The sequence below is a fragment of the Centruroides vittatus genome, unplaced genomic scaffold (genome assembly GCF_030686945.1).
Source record: "Centruroides vittatus isolate TY-2023 unplaced genomic scaffold, ASM3068694v2 contig_3060, whole genome shotgun sequence".
Classification (NCBI taxonomy): Eukaryota; Metazoa; Arthropoda; class Arachnida; order Scorpiones; family Buthidae; genus Centruroides; species Centruroides vittatus.
In genome coordinates this window covers 812,901-835,913 of record NW_027121964.1, presented here as the reverse complement: position 1 = coordinate 835,913, position 23,013 = coordinate 812,901, and the positions used below count along the sequence as shown (strand labels likewise).

The window sequence follows — 23,013 nt, the reverse complement described above, 5'->3', positions numbered from 1 at the left end:
TAAAATTACAAAGTTTAAACTGATAAATCTATTTGATTTGGTGCCATCTGCACACTATTAATATTTTTTTATTAGTAAGAAATGTCATCTTTCAACATATACAAGTAGGATTTCTTCTCATCTAGTGTTTTTTTGTAAATTTGGTCAGTGTAACACCTCTCAGGTGTAAACATTAAGTGTGAAACTTCACATCACTAAGTCCATGGCCTTAATTTGCTTATTTCTCAACAAAACTTAACTTTTTTCCTTCTAGAAATACGCTCTCTATTTTAGGCACACAATTTTCGTTCAATAACACATTATTAATTTTTAATTTAATTTTTTCATAATAGTGATCGAAAAAATTTATAATTCAAAAAATCAATTCTTTGTTGAAAATATAAAAAATATATGCAATTTAGTTTAATGCTCTCTAATTCTAGAAAAACAATTTTCTATATTCACTATCACATTTTCAACAAGTTTTAATTTTATGTTTCTGATAATAATAATGATGATGATAATAATAATATGATTTAATGTTTATTGAATAATAAAAAAAAAAATTGTTTTCTGATAATTAATAACAGTATTTCTAATAAATGATTTTTATTTAACCTTTCTCCTTTTCTACTAGTAATTGCTATGAAATAACATTGTGACATTGAGTTCAATATATAAGGGGTGTTCAATAAATAACCAACCAAATGCAACAGCATGAAATAGAAAATTTATTTCAACAATAATTGACCCGATTGTTAAGGCACTTATCCCATTGTGACACCAGCCAAGTTATGCCCTGTTCAAAGAATGTAGCAGGACACTTGGCTCTGCCAGTGTCCTGCTACATTCTTTGAACAGGGCATAACTTGCAAAGCCAATGTCAAAAACATCTTGCACTTCAGCGTCTGAGGAAAATCGTTTGCCTTTAAGTGACCTTTTGAGTTCCCCAAAAACATGGAAGTCACAGGGTGACAGGTCAAGACTTTATGGAGGGTGCTGAAGTAGCTCCCAACGAAACTGCTGCAGCATTTACTTTGTCATGTTGGTTGTGTGAGGACATGCATTGTCATGCAGCAAGATAACCTCATTCTTGAGTTTTCCTAGATGCCTGTGTTGAATTTGTGTGCATAATGTGTGCAAGGTTTTGCAATAGGATGTTGCATTGATGGTGCTGCCATGCTGCATAAATTGAACAGGAGAGGTCCTTGATAATCAAAAAACGGTGAGAATCATCTTCCCTGCCGATGTTTGCACACCCTTGCTCTTTTTGGGTGTAGGTGAATATGAGTGTTTCTACTGCACGGTGGACTCAGACTGTGACCTCATTAAAGTTGTGTGTGGTGCCATCTGTTATGAGATTTTATTTAAAAATAATAAGTATTAATATAAAAATTATAAAAAGACAAAGCTTTTTTTGGGTCAAGAGTGAGATTTTAACTACCATGCAAAGTGAAATGTGCCAGATGTTCCAATAACAAGCTCACATACCATTTTGAACAAAATTGATGTGCATATATTCCTGACCATAGGATTTTGATTATGCAAATAAAAAAGTTTAGCACTAGTTTTCCACCACCTAGTTTTCCTAGGTGGTGGAAATTTTGATCTAATGTCACTGCAATTTGAACATTAGATAAGTTCTAAAAGAAATTCAGGTAACTCAAAAATATTGAAAGACAAACTGAAATGATTTTATTACAACTTACTGTAGTGATTACAGATTCTGTGATTTGTAACTCACCAGAAATTACAATGTTGCACAGTAATTTTACACCATCAAATTTCACACTTGTGAAAATGTTCAATTAACTAATAAAGACAAAGTTCTAGTGTACATGCTCACCATCTCCTTGCTGTAAAGTGTGCATTCAATGAACAATGCACACAATGAGAGAATGGCAGGTTTACACATGTATGAATTTGCTGGCACCAGTTAAAAACACTTTCCACATAAGCATGTACTGATGTACCAGTGGCATCATTGCTTGCAAAAATGTAAAAATATAGAGACTTCCAACTTTTTGGCATTCTGTGATGAATTGCACACTGGTACCAAGTTAAATGTCATGAACATAAATGGCCATGCCAGTCTATCTGTGCATGTAAAGATTCTGCTGTTGAAAGTTGTTTCTGTTAATTATCAGGTTCATGTTATTATTGTGACTGATAATTACATAAATGCAAATTCTTTAAAGATTAAAAAAATAAATCAGGTTTCAGGAAAGATCGTAAAAGTTTAGAAGCATATGAAAAACATCCATGTTTATGGGACGTTATTACATTTCTTCAATTGTTATTTGAACCTCTTGCTGCTTTTAACCATCGTGACAATCTCCTTCCATTTTTTTGTCTTGTGCCTCTTGCATCCACCCACTCTTCATAGATCCCTCTCCAGTCCATCTTTTATCACACTAAAAGGCGTCCACAGGTTGTTTACTGAGGATCCTTGGTCAGCACTTTGTGAATTTGTCAGCGTGGAACGTAAAAGAAAACATAAGAACTACGTAAAATACTTAACTCTAATTTTTCTTTCAATCAATATTCTTACAAAAATTTTACATGTACCATAGCAAAGTTCACAAGACATTTTATAACTGCAGAGAAAAAGTATGAAATGTTCCAATGCACCAAGCACTTGAAAATGAAACTGCTAAAAACAAATTTAACAGTTGTGTGTAAACAGTACATGGCACAAGACTTACTGGTGAGAGAACTCGCATCATCAAATTCATACAAGTATAAATCTGGCATAACTGGATTAGGTACACCTCTCATATATAGCAAAATTGTCTTTTAAGACAATCACTTTTATAAAACAGGCTCTTTAAATTCCCATAATCAAAAAATCAGAGGATTGATACCAAGTCTGTTAATTGCGGTATGCTATGCTCATGGAAATGATTGGCTAATTTCTTTTTCAATCAATAACCTTTGCTGTATTAGATAGGGTGACCATCTATCTCCAACTTCCAGAGATAGTACTCATTTTTAACCCTCTGTCCCTGGAAAGGGGACATGACCCTGTCTGTCCCCATTTTTGACAAGACATACTCTTGTCAAAAATGGGGACAGACATGGTTTATAAAATTGCTATAAAATTGCAGTGCCATCCTGGCTGACCAGCTTAGAGGTATGAAGGAGTACACATTAGGACTTGCAATTTGGCACAGAGTATTAGGTGCCCAAATCAGTTGCACACAAAAAATAGAGACTCGAAGGTACTCAGGGGACTGAAAAAGAGTCAAAATACATAATGGCAACACTGTTTCTACAAACAGGCAAGAGTGCAAGATTTGTGCACACGTTGCTTGTCGGGAAGTTGGAAATGCAAATGTTGCGAAATCAAATTTTGACAAACAAATCTTTGAAAAAACCCATTTACCTGTCCCATGATATTCCCGACATATCTCTGGTTGCCACGTGCTGATCTTGACCAGTTGACCTGAGATATCTTGTTTCAGGATCAGATCATTCTTGAAAGTAGATGGTACTCGTCATTATATTTTTATATTAAAACTAACTTCCGAAATACAATTTTTTTTTTTACATTTATTAATATATATATTTTGTTTGTGCAAAATAAAAATACAATTTCGGACAATATAATAGCCATGATCATTTTTTTCAAAAATGGGAAATTTTTGTTAGGCACTGACAAAAATTCAACCTGAGGTAACACGCAGTGGAGAGAAATTTTGACATTGGATAAATTAATTTCACTGAAAATGCATCATAAACAACCTCGTGGTTGTGGTGACAAAGTTTGAATGATTGCACTCAAAACCAGCAATAGGAAAGGAGATTGGAGAATAGACCAAGACATGCTGTGAGTGTTGAAGTGATCCCACTTTTCCACTTAGTAGTGAGTCTTCGAGACATAGTCTTGTCCCGAATACGGCCTTGCCATTTTACTTTTTTTGTTTCTTTGTGGTTACTGTAATATTGTCACTGCCAGATTTTCCACAAGGTGGACTACTCCAATGTCTTCAGTGTTGCCTGATAATTTTTTAATGAAGTAACCAATTTTTTTTTTTAAGGAAGTACCAAAAAGGAGCCAAATTTTAAAATGTGTGCAAAAGTATAGCTTAAAAAACCACCAAGAGTAAATAGTTATAAACCTTATTGGAGGAGAGCTATCTGATTGAACAAACAAGCTCAATCAAAATTAAAATGTTTAGGTCTCAGTCATGGATATGTACAGTACAGTACCTATTTGACAGTATTTATATATGTAGGCTGCTACTGTATACTCTAAAAAGTGACAATTGGCATGTGTCCCCAGATTTTCTGAAAAAAATCTGGACACCCTACATTAGAGCACCCGCTCATATTGACATCATCTTGCATGATGATTCAGGTATCCAAACAATTTCTTTGTTGAAGTACAACAATAAAGTTTTGAAGCAATGTTTCCAGCCCTAGGGCATTGACAGAATGTGTCACTGGCAGAGATGCAGTTTCTTAAAAGTATAACCCAACAATGAATACTGTGAATTTGTTCTATATTGTGATTTTTAGCTGATGAAAAAAGAAGTTTATTGATAAATGTGTGGGTTTTATCCAAATCAAACATGGTAGTTGCATGTTCATATCATCATTCAAGTGAATCACTCCATAGAATTTTCCAGGGCCATGAATCATCAGTCATAAACTTAGCTATGAAGGACATACCAAATAATTTCTGCTAAGCATAATCACCAGGAAGCAATTTCTGACTATAAATTTCTTCCTGTAAGGATATAACTACAATATTGTCTACCAAATTTTTAAACTGTAGGGTAGGGCAAATTCAATTGCTGTGATATTGCATGCACATTACAGGTGCATTGAGAATTATCTATTTGTTGTTTCACTAAGGCAGTTGCAACTTCATTTTCACTGGCTCCACCAGTTTGTTTGACCCCTTCTTAATTTCATATCAAAAGTTCCCATTTCCTAAAAAAAAACAATAATTTTCCTGAGATCAATAATGATCAGAGGACCTTTACGCAAAAACTTTAAATGTCAAAATTCCCTGACTGTAATATTAACATTGCTAGAATAATTGTAAGCTTCTTGCCTCTAAAATATTAATTTAATAATTGTCTCAATAACCAGTTAACAGAGATATGAGGCTTATCAAACTGCAATGGAGCCAAGTAATCAAGATTACATTGAGAAAAGACTTTTATTAGTGGAATGTGTACCTCCACACTTCATTTTATACTAATTCCAGTGGCAAGGAAATGAACGTGCTAAATTGAAGTTTCATGACATATGCACATTATACACTGAGTGGCCAATTTATTATGACCATTACTCAGTATATTGTTGAACCACCTTTCTCTCACAATACTGCTGCAATTCTCTTTGGTATGGACTCTACAAGATGTTGGTAAGTGGCTAACAGAATCAGACACCATATCCAATAAATTGTATTTTCTAGTTCTCTAAGAATGGATGGTTCTGGATTCAGCTGCTTGATATCCCCTTTTGATCTCATCTCACAAATACTCAATTGGATTGAGATCCAGTGATTGTAGAGACCAACTAAGTAAGGTGAAGTCTACATCATGCTCTTCAAACCATCTTTGGATAATTTATGCTTTATGGCATAGAGCATTGTCCTGTTGAAAGTATCCATCTCCAGTGGGGTAGGTTATTAACATAACTGAATGTACTGTACTTAATCAGTGACAATATTTAAATACCTTTGGGCATTTAGACATTCCATACAAAGCAAAGGGCCCAAATAATGCCAGGAAAACATTTCCCATTCCCAAAACATTGCCTCCATCAGCATGAAGTGTTGTGGCAATGCAAATAGAGTATGTTTTCTCCATATTCACACTCTGCCATCTGCATGGTGCAATTGAGAAAATGACTCAAACTATATTATCCTTTTCTAGTTATTTACTGTCCAATCTTTGTGATCATGTGCAAATTGAGTCATTTGATCTTGTTAGTTACAGACAACAAAGGCTTTCAAACAGGCCTTCAACTTCCATACCCAAGACAATGTAATGTACAGCAAACAGTTCATTCAGAGACAATTGAAGATGTTTCCTAACCAAGATCAGCTGTAATCTGACATACTGTTGCTCTTCTGTTGGACTGGACAAGTCTGGCAACTCTCCTTTCAGCTCAAGTATCTAGCAGTTATGTTGAGACTTGCTATTTTGTTTGGTAGTCCACTCTTTGTACACATGAACAACAGCCACTCTCAAACACCTCACAAGCAAAGCTGTTTTTCTGATACTTGCTCCACTGCTTCTAGCACCTACAATCATTCCACATTCAAAGTCTGTTAAATCACAACTTTTACCCATACCTTTAAATGCAATTCTCTACAACTGTCGATACAATCATGCAGCAATCCCTTTTTATACCAATCTCGTCCTATGGTGACACTACTGTACCATCTTATCTGATTTGCATAAATTTTGCAGGTAATCACTCAGTGTACATCTACATGCAACAGGCCTATATTTTAACATTAAACATACTTCAAAAAATTTTGAAAAAGATATACTTTGCATACAGGTGCTTGAGTCAGTATGTCTTTGTTTACAAGAAATAAATCTATTTTCTGATTAAAAATCCATTTTAACTTCAAAATTTCTCCTTATCAAATTTACTTTTGTATTTTATTTAAATATAAGGGGCTGTCCATAAATTACATAAGGTATTTTTGGGGTCAAGGTTTTCTTACTCAGGGGTAGGGGGTAATAGATTTTGTCTTACGTAATATTCTTATTTTTGACTTTTTGATCTTGTTAAGTGGTGGAGTTTTGAATTTGGCTTCAATTTGGAAGTTTCTATTAAGAACGCTCGTTGTACCAATGCCATCTTGTGTGACATGATAAAATAACAATGCTAACAGACTCACGCTCCACACATTTTCTATCATGAAAGAAAGGCCATGTGGTGGTTTCTCTCAAGGTCTTAGAATATAATCTAGATCCTTGGGTTTCTCTCTCTTCTCTCTTGTTTTGTTTTGTATGACATTTCTGTTTACACGTGTACTGGCTAGTCGATCTGTCAAAGTTTTTTGCATTCTTTTGTGAAAATTAAAATTAATATAAAAATGAATATTATGACGTTAATTAATGATGATGATAATGAAAAGATTGTTAATAATTAAAAACTAAAATTCTTAAAATAAATTGTTCATTAAATTTTTTATATTTGTTCACATAGTCTTTTTATAAATAATAGTACATATTAATTAACTACAGTAGAGCATCATTTATCCGAAAGCCGATCAACCGAAACATTGGTTAACAGAAAGCTTTCCAGTCAGACTGTGTCGTGCTGAATTGAACATTTTTGATACTAGATTAACTTCTAAAGTATAATTTTTTTTGTTTTTATATTTTTCAATATATTTATTTTGTTTGTACAAACTAAAAAAATAATTTTTAACGATACAATAGCCACAATTATTATTTTAAAAAATTTACATTAGACTTAACATCGGCGAAAATTCAATGTGTAGCGACACACAACGAAGAAGAATTTCAACATGGGATAGGTTAATACATTTTTTCGTACATAATCAGTTATCTGAAAAATCAGTTATCCGAACAGCCCCAACTGATTCGGATAAACAATGTTCTACTGTAATTATATATTTTGGACCTAAGATTTTTAGGGTTTCATAAAAAAATTTTTTTTTGTTAAAATCTTTATACAAAATTATGCCTACATATTACGTAAGATAGGGAAGAGGTGGGGATCATATTACGGTTTCTTACACAGGGATGGATGAGGGGTCTAAAATGGCTGAAATTGCCCTTAAGTATAATTTATGGATGGCTCCTAATACTTTAATAATTTATATACATTTCTCTAATAATTCACCTATTAAATTTTAATTATTTTCATATAATTTGTATATTTTATTCTAACTACAGCTCCCCAAAAGTTGATTTTTGGACTGTGACTCCTTTGAAATGTGTGGCCCCCAATTAAGAAACATCAGTCTAATGCTTTTTATATTTGTGACTGATTCTAACAATACCTATGACTCAAAGTTAGCACAGTTTCTTTCACACACTGGAATCTATTGTCTATTAAACTTTGAAAATCATGCCTTTAGTTCACACATGACAATTTGTGGATATATATCATTGCATTCATGTAAATTGGAGAACTTGTAAAATAGCTCTTTTCTTTAGTTCAAGGATTTCATAATCCAGTATTAGACTGGATTGGCAAATTTGAAAGTAAGTAAATCTTTAATCTAAAGTTACCAACTTAAAATCTCAGATTATGTTAGTGTATATTATATTTAAAATGTGCTATTCTAAAATTATAATTCTTCAAAGTTATGATTATGTGGTATGCAGAGTGATCTAGTCATTTTGGAAAAATGATTAGGTCACTCTGCAGACAACTAGTAGTCCACAAACCATACCTTGAGAACCACTGCTACACACAACTGCTTTGATTGACGATAACAAAGGAGAAAACAATAAAGAAAGCAACCTGCTGGTAGATATAAAATTCTGACAAGAGATGATAAACCTGACAGCCTGAGTAAGAAGACAATAAAAAGAAAATGCCAATTGCTTATATGGGCTGAAAGCTACAAAAACCCCAAACATTATAGCACTATTGAGAAGGAGTGCCTAGCAGTAGTCTGGGCCACCAAATATTTTAAACCATACTTACACTGAAGGAAATTTGCCATTATTACTGACCCTTGACCCTAGGATAGCTCATAAGCTACAAAGACTCTAATACAAATTCTTGAATCACCAAATGGGTTATATTCCAGCAAGAATTTGATTTTGAGGTAAAACATAAGGCAGGGAATTGCCAGAAAAACACACACATACTAAGTCACATCCCTATCTGACAAATAATGAAAACTAAAAAATTTGAACCCATTTATTCTAAGGCCAAAATCAGAGAATTACAGAGACAAATTCTGACAAAAGACAATAAACCTGACAGACTGAGTATATAGGAAAAAAATTTTCAGATGTGTAAAAACAATAGTAAGATAAATAATTTTTGATAACTGCATGACCAATGTTCCCTCTAATTTTTTTTGTAGATGAGCAGAACATGTACTTCTCTGAGCATGCATGCATTTATATATATATAATCTTATTTTTTCCTATAAAAATTAAAATAATTAATTATAAAGTAGAGATTAAAATTCATTTTAAAACATACTTCCATACAAAATATCTTTTGTCAATGATTTAATATATTTAATCGAAATATACGTAGCAATAATCATGGTGCAGACAGTGAGAAATAAGTAAACAACAATTCAAATCAGTGTACGTGCTCACCTGCATGGCTCAAATTCTCATGCGTGGCCACACAGCTTAGAGGGAACATTGTGAGTGACAATAATGCATATAAAAGTAAAACAAAATTTAAATAATCAGATCTGACAAAACTAGTTATTAAACGTTAAAGAAAACATTCTTCCAAAATAAAACAACATTGTAATTTGACCCACTTCTAACCAGGAAGAAAGCTTCTGTTTGCAGGACAATAAAACAATTAGCAGTTTATTGTCATTATGAGGAGTGATTAGCCATGCTCATTCATTGCAGCATACAGACTACCTGCCCATCCATAAAACAGTTTTTTTGCTAGATCAGTTATCATCTAGTAGTACACACACAAAAGCTAACCCTGGTCAAATGTATGGAGATGCTAAAAATATTTAAATATTTCTGATCTCTCCATATGTTATATTTTCTTAAGCACAAAGATGCAGATCTGTTGTCTAATAGTGATTATGATCAAGAATTCTTGAGAAACCATAATTATTTTTAAGTTTTGTTCTTGAAAAATTTTTCAAATATGATAAATTATAATTTTTTTATTTATACAATTATTATATTGTTTTTTATGTTATCTTGATTTCATACATCATTATTGAAAATAAATGCGATAAAGACTCAATTTTTATTTATTAAAATAATCATGACACTTAATAGCATTGTATTTCACGAATTTAGCCGAGATACATAATTTTGAATTTAAATGAGTCATTCAAACAAATCAATAACTGTTTAAAATCAATAGCTTAATTTAAGAAACTAACATTTTCTGCTACTTCAAACTTTAGATTTGGAATCAGAAAAATTTCTAAATTATAAATGTTACATTTTAGAATCCAAAATATTTAAAATAAGCTTGTGCTACAATTTAAAATTAAAGAACTAATAAATGAAAGAAAAAGAATATACAGAATAAAAATGACAAATAAAGATAACTACACTGTGTGTTCGGAATGTTCCAGGACTATTCTAAAAAATCTAAAAGTAAACAAGCAGTTATTTATTGTGACATTGTCACAGTGCCAGGCTGCAATTTTTTTTTAATCATATTTTTCATTTCTTTAATTTAAAATATATGCTCTACATCTCATATTGGTAATGGCTTACTCCTCTACATCATACTGTTCCTTTAACAATAGAGTGATGCCAGTCATCTATCTAACACCTTTCAGAAAAATTTCTGAATTGAAATAACGTGACTTCCGGTTTGTATCAGACATTCATATGTAATTGGGGACTCCTGTCCTGTAAGGTTTCCATATCTGGTCTTGTCTTTCATCTATCTAATTCTGATCTGGAGATTAAGGACAGACAAGCGAATGAACGACAGTGAGAAATTTTCAAACTGCAGTCCAAATAATAAAGGTTAAAAATCTTCTATGTTCTACAGTTGCCCCGTTCTCAAGCAACATTAATACAACCACTGAAAACTGCTTGAAAATTCTTCTTTTGCAAGAATCTTCAATTCATGTCACATTGGCTTAAATATCTTCTAAATTGTACTGTTTACTTTACATATATATCTTGAATCATGGAAAAAGGAAAAAGCCACATGATACAAAGTCTGGAGAATACAATGGGCAAATGAGCAAGAAGACTTGTTTTTGAGCTAAAAACTGCTACACAATTCCAGCTAAATGGGTTGGAGCATTATCATGAAGCAAAAAACATTTTGGGGCAAACACACCAAATCCTGTTGTAAAGATATTCCAGTATACCCAAACAGAAGAGGGCAATCATAGTTATTGCTGGGAAATCTACTTATATAAGCCATTGATCCGACTGTTTGTATATCTGTTATCGGTCAAGAAATGCCTAGAACATGCACTAGGGCAGCGGTTCCCAACCTTTTTCGGCCAGGGACCACTTTGATTTCATTGTTGTTAGCATGGACCACAAGGTTCAAGAAAAATAAACTGTGTCAATCTAAAAATAAACTTTAATCAAAACTGTTAACATAAGTAATCGTTAAACTCAAGAGTAACATGCTTTAACAGTACTATTATAATAGAAAACATAACATTTTTAGTAAAGATTAAATTCAGTTTGTATCAATGTGGGAATAATAATTAAAAATGAATAAAAGTTTTAAATCTTTCGAGGACCGTATTTTAGCTCTTGCGGACCACTGGTTGGAAACCGCTGCACTAGGGGCATCCGTAGCAATGATTTTCAGCTACATTTTAACAACAATAATTAACATAAAAATTAGTCTGCATTATTATATTCTCTGTATATTAATTATGAAAATACTCTCATAAAATATTTTGACTTTTATACAATATATATTTAATTTTAATATTAAAAAAAAACCAAATTGAATAACTTCAGCAATAAATTTTAATAAGCCAAGAAAATATTTAACTTCTTTATGTAAGTCAAAAATATTTCTATTGTATGTTCTACTTTATTTAAAATGTTTTTGTGTTCTTTTTAATCTAAATTATTTTGTTCCAACTGATGAAGACTTCTATAAGTAGGTTGAAATATTTTTGGTCTATTAAAATTTATTGCTGCAGTTACTCATGATGTGCTGCTTTCATTTAATTCATTTTATTAATTACAAATTACATGTATTTTTTAAAAATCATAATACAAATACTGGTTTAATAAAAAAAAAAATAATAATTCTTCATATTATTGTCATTCATTTTATTATTAGAGCATATCAGAACAATTTTATATCTTATAACTATACTAAGAAAAAAAAACCAATTATGTAAGTTATAGTAATTCTAATTTAATAATAATAATAATAAAGTTATAGCTATAAGAGAATCAGAAATAAATTATACTAAAAAATAATTTGTAAGAAAATACTCTAAAGCATCTTTGTTTTGTAAATTCATAACAACTGAAACAACATCATCATTAGGGGTTTTTTCTGAAAAATGACAGAAAAATGAACACACACACAAAATAACTTCTGAAGGGTTCAAATTTATAAATCAATTAGAATTGAATTTATGTTTAAAAAACATATTCTCATACTACTGAAATAGTCATTAAATAAAGACATGCCTATTGCTGGCATTACTATTTTGATTAAAAAAAAAGTTCACTAAAAACATAAAATAGAAACTCAAACATTTCAGTTTATCTCTGATAATTTTGTAATGAAATATTAGAGAGATCTAAATTATAACCAAGACATTGTTGAACTTTGTCATATCATGACAGAAATGAGGTGGAACGGAACGGAACGGAACAATCCGGAACGGAAAAAAGCAATCCATGCATCTGTTAGGAATAGAAGATACGATCTTTGTACCTTCTGGCCATGAAAGAGATGATCCTTGCATTGGCCAGTTATGAACAGACAATCCTCACACTTGCCAACATGGAGATGTGATCCAAGAACAAAGCAATCACAATTGATTGCTTTTTCTTGCATTTTGTTCATTTCTCGAGCCCTATTTTCTGTTAGATGTAATGCTGATTTTATTTTTAACCCGTAGGCCTAAATTCCAATAGGCACATTCAGTTGCACCAGAGCGCATGAACATTGTCACTAATACTTCTGTATATATCAAAAACGAAGCCGTGGACTCCTATTTTTTACATTTAAATGGACCCTCATTACATTTTTGCATTCCTCCATCACAATTAATGGAAAATGGCAAAGTTTCATCAAAATTGGCCCATAAAATTTTGAAAACTAATTCAATTCTATATGCCCATAGAAGGCATGCTAGCAACCATGGAACAGTGCACAACTTTATTGTGTGCACTCATGTTACAACTTTATATCATGAAAACAAAGTCATGGATCCCTATTTTTTATTACATGTTTGGATTCCTCAAAGCAATTAATGGAAAATAACAAATTTAATCAAAATTAATTAAACAGATTTTGAGAACAAACACAAACACAGAAGAGGATTTGCTAACACTCCACCTCATTTAAATATCAGTCATGCTACATCTGCACTTGGAGCATTCTGTTCTTATACCAATAACTAAAATAGATATTCATCTGCTAATGAAAATTTGAAATTAAATTAACACTTAACAGTTTATACAAATGCAATAAATAATTTCAAAACACCTGTACATGGCATACATTTACAAAATTAAGTCAGTCTTCCCCTCCACAAAAGATGATCTCTAGCAGATATCTTTCTGGTACCCCCTCTCTCAACAAAAAAATTTTTTGTAAAATTTTTATTTATTTATTTATCAAATTACATGTAGCAAAGTCTTGCTCAGCCATTATTCTTTCAGGAAAAGGATGCTGAACTTCAGCTGAATGCTGGTATCACTAGCCACATGACATTGAGCATTTGTTTAAAAACTTAAGAAATTTTTATTTCATACTATCATATATTAATGAAGTGTATAATTTTCAAATATAAAACATTCAATTTTTATTGCATTCTTGTTTTAATTATAAAATAATCAAAAATAAAAACTTCTTATTCACAGTATACAAAGCAGAAGTGATGGGTTCAAAATTAACACACGAAGGAATGTTTCAGGTGCAGATTTAGTGAGATTGAAATTTAGATAAAAAAATATCTAATATATTTATTTACTATTTGTTTTTTGTAACTGAATAAATGATAAATATAAAAATGGACACTTAAAAAGTATTTCTATTTATTTCATATATTTCAATTATTATTCATTAATTTAAAACATTTACTTACATCTTCTAGTTTTGGGATGATATCAATCAGTATCTCACCAAGAGTTTCAATGTCAGCCACAACAGACAGAATCCTGTATAAAACAATATTTATGATAAATTATTATATATCTTTTATTCTATGTAATGAGTTATTTAAAATGCATTAAAAGAAAAATTCCATAAATCCTCAAAACAAAATTTACGAGAAACCATATTTCAGTTTTCACCTTAAAATTATACATAAATTATATAAAATAATTAAATGTATTTTATATTATTATTTTATAAATTTATAACTACATAATAAAGCTACATTAGTCTGACATCAGATAACTAACAAAATGTTTTGAGAAGTATACTTCTTACAGAAAAACAAATTAGCACATTTGAAAAGAGATGTTAGAAAAATCTGAAATCTCAAAAAAGTCAAGTATTTTAAGCTCTACGAGATGTCAAAATTTGATCTTCAATGTCTTACAGAGCTTCATAACATCCATTAGACAATTAATTAAAGGATTATTTATTTAGTTATTTTAAATTTGCTTCTCATTTTTAAAATAAAAACATTTTCATTTTGTTTTACCATCAAATATTCTTTATAAATAATAATTTAAAATCTAATAGTAAATTAGTTAATTAATTATATATATAATACTGTTTAAAAAATTATTATAAATTCCAACACACATGAAGAACTTTCAAAGCCTTAGTTGATTAAGAAACCAAATTCTTGCTTGTATCTAAATAATAAAGCTATATTGGCTCTACTTACACTGAAAATATTTCAGTAGAAACATATTTCCTACTGGAAAATGAAATATTTGATGTCCTCTTTCAAGTTCAACATGTCGTCAAAAACAATCTAAACATCTCAAAAAAAGATTTAAAATATGAGTTCTGAGGCATCAAAGTTTAACTCTCCATACCTATATAAGTTATAATCAATCATTTGGATTCCACTAGGTACTCTGTTTATATTCAAAAATTATTAATTAATTAATTTTCTATTAATTTAAAATTCAATTTTTTTCTTAATATCATTTTTTTAATGTTTAACATATGCATTAAATAACTATAAACCAACATATAAAGCCAACATTGTTTACAAAAACTTTGTTTTAAATTTCAAAAAAAATGAAATCAATGATAAATGTTCTAGTTTGATCACCAAGATCATTCGAAAAGAAATCCCATGGTATATCATATGTTCTTATATTTATTCTAAACTAGCAGATATACAGTACCTGGTGCTGCCTGGGCTAAAATAATCAAACTTTTAATATGGTTTTACATGGATTTAATTTTAATGTTTGTTTTTCTTACTTTTCATGGGCAACGTCAGGCATCTCTGTTAATTTCATAAAAAATAGGCAGAAAAAGAAATTCAGAAAGACATTTGTTTTTATTGAAAAAATACCAAAGAAAAAAACACTGGTATATCTTAAGAAACATACAAAATAGCAAGTCAATAGAAATATTGAAGTTTTGAAAATTACATATTACTTCGTTAGTTGATGATTATATACATTGAACAATTGTTTTCATGTAGTGTCAATGGAGTTCATTGTTTTTCTTTTGACTGTCTCTTAATAAATTTTTTTTTTTATTTATGTAACTTGCACAGACTTGTTTTATTATTGTATTTTTCATAAATATTTGCAGAGGTAAAAAAAATGATTATGAAAGTAATTCTTAGCAGAGCAATTTAAAGTGATATAATTTAATAGGAAATAATTATATTTCAAAGAAACAGTGAAAGCAGGAGAGAAATAATAGTGAGGTTGAGGCCGAAGTTTTAAACGCGAAAACGTGTACGTCAGACGTTCGGCGCCGCTTTCCTGTAAGCCTAGAAGTTTGACAATGGCATTTGGAAAATCAGTGGAATCATGATTGGCATTCCAAATACCATTGTCAAACTTCTAGGCTTACAGGAAAGTGGCGCCGAATGTCCGACGTACAATGTTTTCACGTTTAAAACTTTGGCCTCAACCTCACTAATAACAAGATTTTTAAATATTTTCAAAACATTCATGTCATTAAATTTTATATTGAATGTGATAAAGTAAATTACAGGTATGAGATACTGGTAAAAGGGATACTGATTAAATGACGACACCACAGCTGATTTTAGCCAGTTGTATGTCATTATTTGGATCACTTGTCTTAATAATTAAACTGTTTTATTAATTTACTATCTTCAAAATGAACATTAAGTTATGTGTGTTGTGATGTTTTTGGTGGTGGATTTGTTCACTTTACTGCAGTTGATAATCAACTTTACAAAAAAAAAATAGTTACATTAAAAAGTTTTTTTTGTTATTACAACCTCTTATATAAATGTATATTTTAAAAAAAACAAACTTTTCTACCCCACTAAGAATAAAATACAGTAGAGTCTCGCAAACTCAACTTAATGTGAACTGAGACGGTGACAAGTTCTTGAAAATGATGAGTTTTATGACAGCAATAATGCTGGTCTAAATGGCAAAATTTTCATAAAGGTATTATATGCGCAAGTTCATATTAACTATGTACAAATAGTGACTATTTCTATGTCATTAAATTTTAATTAAAAAATATTGGCTATTCAGTGGTTACCTTTTAAATTAGTGACATTCACACCATGGTGTTTTGCAGTGACATCTTGGAAAACTAGTTATCTTTGTTAACATGTAGAACTGATGCTATTATCAAGTGTCACCAATGAAGAGTAATAACTTATTTGATCATAGTGTTAAGTTATACAGATAAAATTAGATTACAATGTATTCCCTTTTTTTTTTTTTGGATGACACTACAAGTTTTATGAAACATCAAGTTAATCGAGAGTCAAGTTTACGGGATTTTACTGTTCTGTATTTGGGATATAAAATGATTCCTTATTTTAAACATCTTTCCATGGCTCCATTTACAGAGTTTTCAAGAAATCAATTACAGTAGTCCCTCTATTTACACAAGCAAGCTGTAAATGATTCAAATTTAACACATTCAAAGCAAGCAAGATCAGTATCTACTATAAAGCAAAACTCCAAAAAATGAAATTTCATTTCACACTAACACATTCATTGCCAGTATAAAAACTGATTTTCCTACCAATATGACAAAAATTTTGTTTTTATTTTTTATTTTATTATAATATTTATGTTAAAAATATCTGAAAATGTTTTTTGAATTACATTTTTGAAGGATACAATAAGCAACAGAAATTAACTTTCTTATAAACAAAGGATAAAATTTCCACAAGCAACAATGTAAACAAACTGAGGACAAAAACATTCTCAGTATATTGGACAAGGATATAATTTAATTTTTTTGTACTTTTTAAACATATGTAGAATAATAAATAGTTAAGCTTCGATATTCATGGAACACCGGGGATGTAAACCACACGTACATGAACCAATTACCGGTATTGGAAAAAACAAAAAAATACGATGTTAATGTTTTCAAACTTTGGAAGTTCTTCTTCAGACGATAAAAGCGATGGAACGCAAATCTAGAAGTAGAATGATTATTTTTAAACAAAATCGAACACTTCACGTTAAAGTCGTTTGATCAGACATGCACATTCGGTGTGGATAGATGACAATTAAAGGTCTGTGTTGACAAGGGCCTGCCAGGAGACGGACAAATTGAGCTTCTCTTTATAATTTATGCAGGTGGTGGCACGGCTAGATCCGCCATCCGCTCATGTCATGACAATCCACCTGAAGATGAGACACGGATCCCCATCAAGTATAATCCGTACATGGCTTCATTATATAAGGGGATTGCCAACAGCGTATTAAGATCATGTACAGAAGATGTCCTACCATCTTGGACATCCTCCGTAACGGAAAGGATTGCCCTGATCCCAACAGACATCTGGGCATTTACTCTATACCTCTTAAGAATCACAGGTGTGACAGGAACCTTGTTTATATCGGTTCAACCAAACGATCATTGGGAATCAGAATATGTGAGCACAATGCAGATATTCTACATGGGAGAAACTCTACGGCTCTTGCAATTTACGCGGCCGATCCTGACATTGAGGTGGCCCTCAACCAAGCGAGGCTCATCACCACCTTGCCTCACCCTGAACACCTAGGGTGGTTGGAGGCTATCTCCATTTACAAATCTAGCCACGCCACCACCTGCATAAATTATAAAGAGGGGCTCAATTTGTCCATCGCCTGGCAGGCCTTCATCGACATGGACCTTTAATCGTCATCTACCCGCACCGAATGCACATGTCCGATCAAACGACTTTAACATGAAGTGTTTGATTTTGTTTAACCTTTTCCCGGCCGGGGTACTGATCTATCGTTACCCTAATTGTTAAGCAAAAAGGCCAGAGTACTGATTGATCGTTACCCTGTTAACAATCGATTTTTATAAAATTTATCGACAACAGATGTCAGCACTTGACGGCAGCATCTTGTTTATCGTCTGTTTCACATATTTTTGTCCAAATGGTGTTTTGTTGACTTAAAAAATTTTAATTATCGGTTTTTTTCCTTAATTTTTCATTTTCTGATAATTCGAGACCCCTCCATGATATCATTTTTGAAGAAATCAGAGAGGAAAAATCACTGCCTTATATATGAGATTGTCTGATGATAAAGAAAAATTGTACATGATATCACATGTATAAGGTGGTAATTTTCTGCAATGGTTTTTTGAAAACCTGAAATTTTTACACATGAACAGCATGTAGCATGAGGATATGATGGAAGTTCAGATAAGTCAATTTGGTAAAAAAAAAAAAACTAGTATGTGAAAAAAATTTCCATTATTACATGTGTTTGTGGGTAAACTGATATTTCAAATTTTTAATAATGATTTTAATCCATTGTATAATCGTCCTTTGAGATAAGATAATGCTTTAAATTTATTTTGTTCTTTTGAAAATATAACTACACTTGCTTCAACAAACACTGGCAAATTCATCATCTAAACATGGTTTGTTTTTATTATTTTCTAAATTTAGCTATCTTTTTAGTAGTAACAAAATTTACTTTTATATGAGCATCATCATCATTAAGTCAAAGAAATAATTTAAATGTTCTGTATTAAAGTTTCTCTTATGTTATATTCTTTAAATAAGGACACATCTCAACACATAAAGCAAATTGTTTATCTTTCATTTGTGTAAAAAAATATTTTGTTTACTGTTAGTCATTGAAAAGTTGATTTTCTTGCTCTGTATTCAATTATTATTTTTTTGTTAATCTCCAGGAAGTATAATTTAATTATGCAGGTTACCTGCCTCTGGTAATATTGTGGAAATTATTGTAAAATGAGTAGAGGACCCAAGTATTAAAGCATGCAACAAGGATATAAAACTCATAATTAGATATATTAATAAGATGAAAAAATCAGTACGAAGTACAAGAATTTGTAGAGATAATCAACAACAACACTGCAGCTGATTATCCCTGGTGCTATCTAATAGCAGCTTCCATCAGATCAACTTCCTCAATAAATACTATCTTTAAAAGGGATAATGGCTTGCTCACAAAAGTTTACCACTAACCCACTGCAGTCAACTTCTACTTCCATTGGGATTCCAAGGATATTATTTCTCACAAATTGGCTGTGTTTAGAAGTCTAGTACACAAGGTGATTATCCTATCTTCAATGTTTAAAAGTGAGGCAGAGGAAACTGATCAAATCAATCAAACTACAAGGTCAACTGGGTTCCTAGTTAACATAATAATATGGTAAAAGCATTTTACAAAAAACATCACATAGGATTTTTTTTTATGCTGTGGTGAAAAATATTGTAACTTAGCAGCAGTTATGGGAAAATCAATTGTACAGCATTAGCAGCCTTGTATTAGCCCTTAAACTGTAAACTAGCTGTAAGAAAAACTCAACAATGGTGAGCCTACTACAATAATAAGCAGCAAATTAGCAAAATCAGGTATTTACACTAACATATACTATTGCATAGGAACCATCACAAGGTCTATCAAACTCAGAATACATAAACATAAGCATTCAACAATATATGGGTCATGCCTTTTGTTGAACTTCTCTTACTAAGTGGGCTTGTGACCAGAATGTTAAGGTGTTCAAAGATAAACCTATTATCATTAAAGAATGAAGGTGCATTCTTCCCATTTAAGTATTAGAATAAATATACATATGTTATTTCTAAGCATCTAATGTCAACGTAAAGACACACATTTCTTTCTTCCAACTGGCTTCCTCAACTCAACATCATTGATATTACAAAAGCAATTAAAAAAGTGAAAAAAAAATTGCGGTTAAAACACTAATGCATATTTTATTTCATTATATTGTATTTAGTTACATTAATTTCAGCTAGAAAATGTAAAAAAAGCATTGTGCATGAACTTTTTTGAATTTTGATTCAAAAATTGTTCCAATTTGTATTCTATCCTGTACAGTGTGATCTGATGATAATGGCCCCTAAAGAGCTGAAAACATTTCAGTATTAAAAGCATTTGTTTTTTCAACTAAGCAGTTTTTCTAATTTAATCATTTTAAATTTGAAACAACAATTAAAAGCATGCCTATGAAATTGGATAAAAACAATGAATTCATAGATATATTTACACTTTCTACTCATTATAAAATATATTAAGCTATATTTATCAATAAAATCTGTCTTACCACTCAATTAACTTTTTTTAAAGTACTGATTTGCTAATTTGTAGTAGTAAACAAAACTTCATAAATTTAATTTTTCAAATCTGGCTTCATTAGAAGACAAAACAAGATTTACAATTTACTTTGAACAATAGGAATTTCTTTACAAATAAAATTTTTATATAAAATCTTATGTTGAGGTGAATGCACCTCAGTCTCTTCCCACAATATGTCGCTATGTACCAGTACATTTAGCACCTTTTTTATAATGGTCGTCAAAAGTGTCACACACAGTTTTGACCACGCTTTTTTTGTTCCATTGTATATTTTGTACTTTCATGGAGTGAGAGAGACGTTTTTCTTTTTGGACATTAAATCAGTTTGTTAACATTAAACATAGCTCCTTTTCTTCTTCCATCATAGCTCAACAGGTTATGGGCCCAGTTTATGAGTAACTGCACAGAAGTTTAAAAGGTTTTTTTCATTTTTTGGTAGTTTTTTGATAGTACCAAAGTTTTGTAAAAATTGTGTAATGTGTGTGGCGCAAAGCTATGCTGTGCAAAGTAACACTGGAAAATCAGCACAATGGACAAAATCACAGTTTTGAAGTTCAATGACTGACTTTCCAGTATGGAAATTTCAAATGCAGTCTATGCCAATGATCTCCTTGAGTATGTTGATGAGTCTAGTCTATGTCCCAAATTAACTTCGCTAATGAAGTGGGACAAAGAGGACAAGAAAGTACAAATGATTATAGTAAATGCTTTAAAAACGAATCAAGTACATAATGTTATGTCCCTCAAGACCTCAGCAGAAATGTGGAAAAGACTATTGACAATATACAAACAAAAGAACAAAGTAAGTGTTCATTTGTTGCTGCAAAAATTTTACGAATATAAAATGGATCTGAAATACAGTGTTGCCAAACATGTGGCAAAAGTAGAACAAATGGCAGGTCAACTCCGATCTCTGTCACAAGATGTAACAATTGTAACTAAGGTATTATACAGTTTATCTCCAACAACCAAACATTTGTTGTCAGCTCAGGACTATGTGGTAAAAGAGGACTGGACACTGGAAAAACCTAACACTGCAAGCACTCACCAAGACAATGGCCAAACCTTCAGTCAAAAATGGTGGCATGGCTCTAGTACACAACGACAGCAAATCAACAATGTTCAATTGAAACCAGCAAATCTAACAGGAAAAATAGTAATCTAGCAAAGCAAAATAAAAAAGTTAATGGCAATTGTAATTACTGTGATAAATATTGTCACATGAAATGTGACTGCTATAAATTTAAGTCTGACAATTCAGGTGCAAGGGCAAATGTATCTATAATGGACTCTCAAGGACCATCAATCACTTTTAATGCATTATGTGCAGATGTAGACATAATTGATAATGACAGTGTGTGGTATGCAAACTCAAATGCTAGTGAACACGTGTGCATAAATCAGAGTTGGTTCATAAACTTTGCACCAACTGAAAGTAACAATTACAAAATAATGATTGGTAATGAAGAGGTAGTTTATGTGAGGTGGGATTGAATGTAAAGGAATGGTCAACAGTCAGTGGAAGCCTGTTTAAACTACATGAACTCTGTCATAATTTCCCTCAAGAGGAGGGCTTACCTTCTCCCTTCCAACCAAGTGCTAGTGGAAGAATTGCAACTCATTAGCAGAGCTATGCAAAAAGCTGGATATTCCCAATCTAACTTCCATTTTCTCTAAAATCGTGTTAAAATTAAGCTATTTCCACAGTCTTTTCTTAGTAACAAAGAGGATCTAAAAATAGCACATCCTCCAATACCATTTTTAGGCCCCGTCTAAAAATTAGTACATCTTTTTAGAACAAATGGTTTTATTTTACTGTTAACCACACAACCAATGCTAAGAAAACTATTATGCAACGACAGAGATATTTTTAAATTGAATGAAAAATCTAAGACTGTCAAATTCCACTAAAACATGATCTGTCAGGAGAAGAGATCAGCTACATAGGCACCATGGCCAGAATGTTAATTTCTCACATCCTAGATCATCAGAAACAGTAGACTGTCAATGAAATTGTCAAAAAAAAGTGCTTGAGCAAGATTATCAGCCACTCTGGGCCCAAACAAAGTTACTCAAATGGTGCAACAATTGGAAAGATTTATTTATTTGGGAGAACCTCTGCATATCGGCTTTAAATCGTGCAACACAACAACTCTTGAAATCCCACAAATATGGACAACTTTATTCAAGCAATCTAATCTACATCTGTAGAACATCATTATCTCTCTCTATGCATATTTTTGGGATATTACATCACTCTTATTGCTGTTTCAAAAAATTTTTAGAATTCTTATTCTATTTCAAATTCATATTGGTATTCCATCCACATGCTTCATATAATTTCATAAGTTGAAAGCTCAGAATTTAATAACCACTCTATTCAATATTAACCTGACGATGGTAGCTGTATGCTATCAAAAGTGCTTATGAACTCTTTTATGATTTAAAGTCACCA

At 31.4% G+C, this 23,013-nt stretch overlaps 1 protein-coding gene across 2 annotated transcripts in view; it reads right to left on the bottom strand.

The window, feature by feature from the left end:
* Positions 1–23,013, bottom strand: part of HnRNP-K (Heterogeneous nuclear ribonucleoprotein K) — a 137,215-nt gene that overhangs the window by 58,460 nt on the left and 55,742 nt on the right. For both annotated transcript variants that reach the window (XM_067267561.1, XM_067267562.1), the window contains exon 6: positions 13,922–13,994. In XM_067267561.1, coding sequence (XP_067123662.1) covers positions 13,922–13,994 — 73 coding nt within the window. The remainder of the gene's footprint in view (positions 1–13,921; positions 13,995–23,013) is intronic.